General features: G+C 27.5%; 1 protein-coding gene across 3 annotated transcripts in view; it reads left to right on the forward strand.

Annotated features, from left to right (window-relative positions):
• LOC100212168 (rab3 GTPase-activating protein catalytic subunit) overlaps positions 1 to 5,303 on the forward strand; it is a 45,433-nt gene extending 40,130 nt beyond the window's left edge. For all 3 annotated transcript variants that reach the window (XM_065799832.1, XM_065799834.1, XM_065799833.1), the window contains exons 18-25: positions 7 to 121; positions 191 to 219; positions 1,421 to 1,555; positions 1,782 to 1,878; positions 2,043 to 2,137; positions 3,308 to 3,511; positions 3,605 to 3,646; positions 4,827 to 5,303. In XM_065799832.1, the coding sequence (XP_065655904.1) occupies positions 7 to 121; positions 191 to 219; positions 1,421 to 1,555; positions 1,782 to 1,878; positions 2,043 to 2,137; positions 3,308 to 3,511; positions 3,605 to 3,646; positions 4,827 to 5,024 (915 nt within the window). In that variant the 3' untranslated portion in view covers positions 5,025 to 5,303. The remainder of the gene's footprint in view (positions 1 to 6; positions 122 to 190; positions 220 to 1,420; positions 1,556 to 1,781; positions 1,879 to 2,042; positions 2,138 to 3,307; positions 3,512 to 3,604; positions 3,647 to 4,826) is intronic.
• Positions 5,304 to 6,070: the final 767 nt, after the last annotated feature.

The following is a 6,070-nucleotide window of genomic DNA, read 5'->3' on the forward strand; positions in this document are numbered from 1 at the left end:
TTTTAGGCTGCTAATCCAGGCTGTATTTTACCAGACTTTGTTCGCTGGCATTCTCCAAATGACTGGCTTTTGGGACCTGAAACAGATGAGGAAAGAGAAGAACTAAAGAAAATGACAAAAGGTTTTTATTTCTAATTTTTATTTATTTTTAAAGGTAATTGAATTTTATTGCAATTTTTATTTTAACTAGAAAGAAAAGATGAATATGATAACAAAGAAGTAAGTTACATGTTTATTTTGTATCGTTTTGTATTTCATTTTCATCTCTTATTTTTTATTGTTACAGATTATACTCAAATTAGGCAGAGTTTGTTACATTTATTGTTACAGATTATACTCAAGTTATACTTGGACAGTAGAGATTCAAGATTATTGAGAATGAGCAAGAACTTTTTCTTCAATATTTTTTTCTGAAAATTTAATTAAGATTGAATAATTGCATTAAAGATTTTTTTAATTCTTGTTACATCATAAAGATTATTATTATTAATTACACCGCACAACACATTTTTTGCTTCTTGAACACTGTTAGGTGTTTCTTAAAGATTTTTGGCTGCTGATCACAAATATCACATCAAAATTTACGTATCACGTACCGTTTAAGAGAAATCTTCAATTTTGTCTAAGTTTTGCTTAGATTTATATCCAAACATCTCACTCTAGTTACAGAGCGCCAAACTACGTTGAGGTCGTAGACAAACTTATACAAAGTTAAACAGATTAAAAAACTCTTTTTATTTTTTTTAATTTGTAAATAAAATATAAAGATATATACAAATCGATTATATAAATTATATGACCGTTTTCAAAAGGGTTTGAATAAATTTAATTAGGAATTCTGTAATCCTGTAAGAGTTTTGGCTCAAGCTGAACATCATCTACAATACCAATAATAACAAATAACTCTGCTCAGAGGTATAATTTAATCTTTAATGTTGCCACTCTCAATATCTTTATTGAGCAAGGCAAATAACTCAAAAAAAAAAAAAGAGTAAAATAATAGTAGTAATTCTCCTCAACAGTCTCCTTGGTCTTGGGAAGTAAAAATTGAAAAAAAAATTATATCCTAGTACTATATGGGCTAGCTGCCATGTCTAATTGAGCTTTAGCCATAACAAGTTTACTGTAGCTTATGATCCTTGTAGTTACACTGACTTTAATTGATGTAAACTATTCTTATTTTATTGTAATTCTTTATTTTATTATTTTTCAAAATGATTTCAACTTCCTTTTACTTTTACTTGAGTTTCTTCATCTTTAATACATTCATCTTCATCTTTAATGCATTCATCTTCATCTAGTTATTAAATACATTCTTTAACAGAATACATGTTTATGAAACATTTTACCTCAATAAAATAAACTCAAACTCATAATAAAACAATACTCTAATATTTTTTTAAATTTATTTTCATTTCAGTGGTCAAATAAAGGTCATTTGAGTTTGCGCATGCGTGTTCCTGGTAACACTTGGGAAGAGGTATGGAACACTGCAAAAGCAGTTCCTGCCAGAAAACAAAAAAGACTGTTTGATGATACAAAAGAAGCAGAAAAGGTTCAGATTTTTTTTTATTCACTTTTTTTCTAACCATATACGCATTGGAGTGAACATACATCAGCAGATTTATCTTGTGATGTATGTACACTCTCAGTGGAGTGTACATACAATAACTGACTTATCTTGTAATGTATTTACACTCTTAGTGGAGTGTACATACATCAACTTTTTTTATCAATTTATCTTTGTATATTTTTTCACTATTTTAACAAAGTATTTTCAGGTTCTTCACTTCCTTACAAACCTTACACTTCCTGAAATTCTTCTTTACTTGTTTCCAGTGTTTGTTCAAGCAAGTCTTACTAGGATCTGCAAAGAAGGTTTAATTAAGATTGTTGTTCAAAAAAAAAATTACTAAGTGCTAGAAAGTGTAACTTATTACTAAATAGTATTAAATAATTGTTTTTATTTTAGAAGACAGTATTAATTTATGTTTGTTTTTATTTTAGAAGACAGTATTAATTTACACTTGTTTTTATTTTAGAAGACAGTATTAATTTACACTTGGAAATTGAAAGTTTATTAAAAAAGTCATCTAAGTTACAAGTTGCATCCATCGAAAACTTAAAATTGATGGAGGTAATTTTTGTGAAAATATTGTTATTGTTATTATTTTCTTATTTATTTTAAATGTATATGTGTATTAGATGTATTGATATTCTCTCTGTGTCTATATATTTACTTTGCTTTTATTATTGCTATTACTTGGCTTTAAATGTTATTTTATCCTCATTCCATTGAATTTTATTTGTTATCAAAATGATCCTTGTATTGACCTTGTTTATAATACTTAGTAATATTGAGCTCATTTTACCTTATTCAATCAATGAATGCTTTGAATCAATTAATCCTTTCTTCTTATATTTTACTAGTTGTAGATTCCAAACAAATCACACAGTATGAAAAATAAAGTATATTAGAGACAATAAAAAAATACTAAAAAATTGTACCTTTTAATTTGTTTTTTGAAAATGTATTTGCTGTAATGTTTTACAACAAACTTATACACTATAAAGAGAATTATTAAAAGATAAAACATAGTAACAAAATACAGAAATAAGACATACAAAATACTGTGTATTTCCCAGCGTGCTTTGAACTGCTGACTGTTTTTTTGTTTATGTCAATTCACCTCTCTTAGGCCGAGAAGGCCACTTTAATCGAGGAGACACATAATTTTTTTTTAGCGCAGAAACAGAAATTTAGTTATATTGGTTTGTTTATTAGAACTTATGTAGGTTTGTTTATTAGAACTTATGGAACTTATGGTTATATTTGAAAAGATGACATTTAAACTAATGACATGTTCATAACATAATGTCATTAAGTTAATCTAAGTGCATTGTGAAAAAATTTATAAAGCAAAAGATAACTTTAAACTGTTTCATAAATTACTTTATAGTAAAAATTGTTTTTAGTTTTATGGGAAACCTTTATAATGAAGGAATGTTTAGATTTTACGTTTAGAGGAGATTTTTCGATCGGGAGAGTGGTTTCTAATTAAGGATGATTAATATTTTTGATTGAAGTTGTTTTCATATAATTTTATCTGATGCTCTAACTTAGTGTGAATTGATATATCTTTTGAGGAGATTGTTTCAAGAGTTTGCTCGTATCAACTTATCAAAAAAGTATTTACAGAGGGTTTTCAACTTTTTAAAACAATCAACCTTTTTTTTCTATATTAACTATTATTAGTATTTTAAATGTGTACTCAAATGTAATTGTACAATTAAATCTTACTTTTAGGATATAGTTAATCACATTCATTATGTTGAAATGACAGTTGGAAGAGCTAAGTCATTGCGAATGAAACTATTTTCTGAAGATATTAAAGCTGATTCAATGGAAAGTTTTTTAAAGAAACTTCTAAACAAAGATGAAGTTTTGATCTTAGGGGGTCGCCACTCCCAAATCGGGGGTATTGTTACTAAACTACTTCAACATCAAAAGGTTTGTCTAAAATGCTTCATAAAATGTTTGGATTTGAATAATGTTATATGTTATTTTAAGTTTTGATTTGCATTATTCTTTTATAACACTTAGGAAGAAAATGATTCAATAATGTTTTCGTCTTCAAAAGAAACGGTATTTTTATCTCTATTATGGTTGTTAAATTGTCAAGTTATTTTTCTTAGAGTTGTTGCGTTATCTGTTGTTTTTTGTGTATAAAAAAACAGCCTGTTTATGTATATTGGCCTCGGTTAGCTGAAATGATTTTTCCATTTGGCATGTAATAAATCAATTTGAACTCTTTTTTCAGTAGCTAATAAAATTAATATAAAATGATTTATCATGATTTGCAATTATTGGTTTTTTGTTATATGAAGCATTAGCAATCATAATCATCATTAGCAATCATCATCAGCAGCAATCATCATCATTAGCAATCACCGTCATTAGCAATCATCATCATTAGCAATCACCGTCATTAGCAATCATCATTAGCAATCATCGTCATTAGCAAAGTTAGCTTGTAGTCAGCAGCAATGCAGCAAATGATCCGATGGGGTATTTATATTAGATGCTGGTAAAGTTTTACTTTTAAACCGTCAATTATAGAGGTAATGACAGCCTAACAGAGAGCTCTAAGTTAATACTTTAACAAATGATAAAAAATTTCGGCGGTGAAAGCACTTTTGATGACCAAAAATAGGCGTAGTGTTGATTATATATTCAATTGGGTAAATATGCTTGTTGGTTTTTTTAGTCAAGTTAGTCCAACTTTGGTGAAAAAATTTCGATTGTATTAAATGTCAAAATATGTGCACTAAACAAATAAAAAAGAGAATTGAAAAATTACAAATAGATAGTACGGTTACAATGATCTAATTTTTATATGAGTTTCAAAGTGTTTTAGTTGTTGTTAAATTTGTGACGTGTTATGATTTGACTTTTAATGGTATTTTATAAAATAGCTGTGTATAAGGTTATAGCAGTTTGTTTAACTATTGCTTTTATATTTGTTGAGTAGTTTTTTTCCCTTGATTTCTTCGGCGTGGTTTCATATTTGCTAATATAAGCTGTAGAAAACATTGATTTGATTAATGATAGATAGCATATTAATTATTTTTAATGATGTGCCACAATGTGATGTATTTAAAAAAATAGAAATTTCTCATGACCATAAAACCGCAACATATTTACACATATCACCAAGGGTAGCCAACTAGACTAATTAGTATAAATAGGCTTTAAAGGTCATTAATAATGTCATTTTTCTATAGTATATCATTTCGTTGCTTTAGATACTCTAAATTTTATTTAGAATAGTCGACCACAGACGAACCTTTCGTCTACGCATAAAGATATTCCTTATCCTTTTGGCAGGGAGTATATACTTAGAACAACTGTACCTAGACCGAGTCGGACTTCTAGATTATGCCCACAAAGAATGTACACCGCGATTACTCCTGATGACTTTCGTATGGCTGGCTGTTTTACACAAGACACAAACTTTTTATAAATGTTAAATATACATTTTGGGTACGCCTTGAAACAACTCGTTATCTAATCTCACCTATACTAGCTGTTAAATTTATCGAATGTTAAGTTTATTAAATTAATAAGCATAAATTAAATTAAATAAAAAAAATTTTTAAATATTTTTATAGTATACATAAATTATGTAAATAACGTATTATATATAAATTGTTATTATAGAAAGGTGTATAAAACAACACTAAAACTGCGAGGTTGTATTGTCAATATAAAAAACTTGTGTTCATATAAAACAACTTCGCCATATTGTTTTATTGCTGTTTTTAACATTAAAAATATAAAACGCGTTTAAAATAAAACGTGTTATATTCTCAGTAAGAACGGGATATAAGTTATATTTATATTGATAGAGCGTAAGTAAAACTTTAGAGTAAAATATTTGATTATTAACATGTATAATCTGAGAGCCTGTGGCCGCCAGACCTACGTTATTTTATAAAGGCTGAAAACAGCGCATACTCTTTACAAAGGTAGGAACGATGGTCAACTATGTACTTTACATGGTGGCTTTGACTGGTAACAGGTACCAAATGTGTTTAAAATACCGGCTAAACTACGTCAAATTATAAAACGTAATTTTCTTACAGTTTTCTTCGTAGTAGTATTAGAAATCATGCAAATCATAAAAAATTGTAATTGTACTTAGGTTATTGTTTAAAAATTGAAATTTATTCAGGGTGTACCGGATTGGAAATTTTGAATTCCGGCCGGAACCGGATTTGTCGGAATTGTTGAAAAAAATTCGTCCGGAACAAGATTTATATTTATGTAAATATTAATATATTATATTTATGTAATTATATATATGTGTGTGTGTGTGTGTGTGTGTGTGTGTGTGTGTGTGTGTGTGTGTGTGTGTGTGTGTGTGTGTGTGTAACCTATTTCATTAATTTGATTCTTATTTCATTTAAATCTTATATGTTGTTTTTATTTGTTTTTTATAGTTTCATTTTTTTTAAATTTTTAATATTTATATTTAAAATTATTTCTTTGTTTTATAGTTTTACATTT

Source organism: Hydra vulgaris, chromosome 06 (assembly GCF_038396675.1).
Source record: "Hydra vulgaris chromosome 06, alternate assembly HydraT2T_AEP".
Taxonomy (NCBI): Eukaryota; Metazoa; Cnidaria; class Hydrozoa; order Anthoathecata; family Hydridae; genus Hydra; species Hydra vulgaris.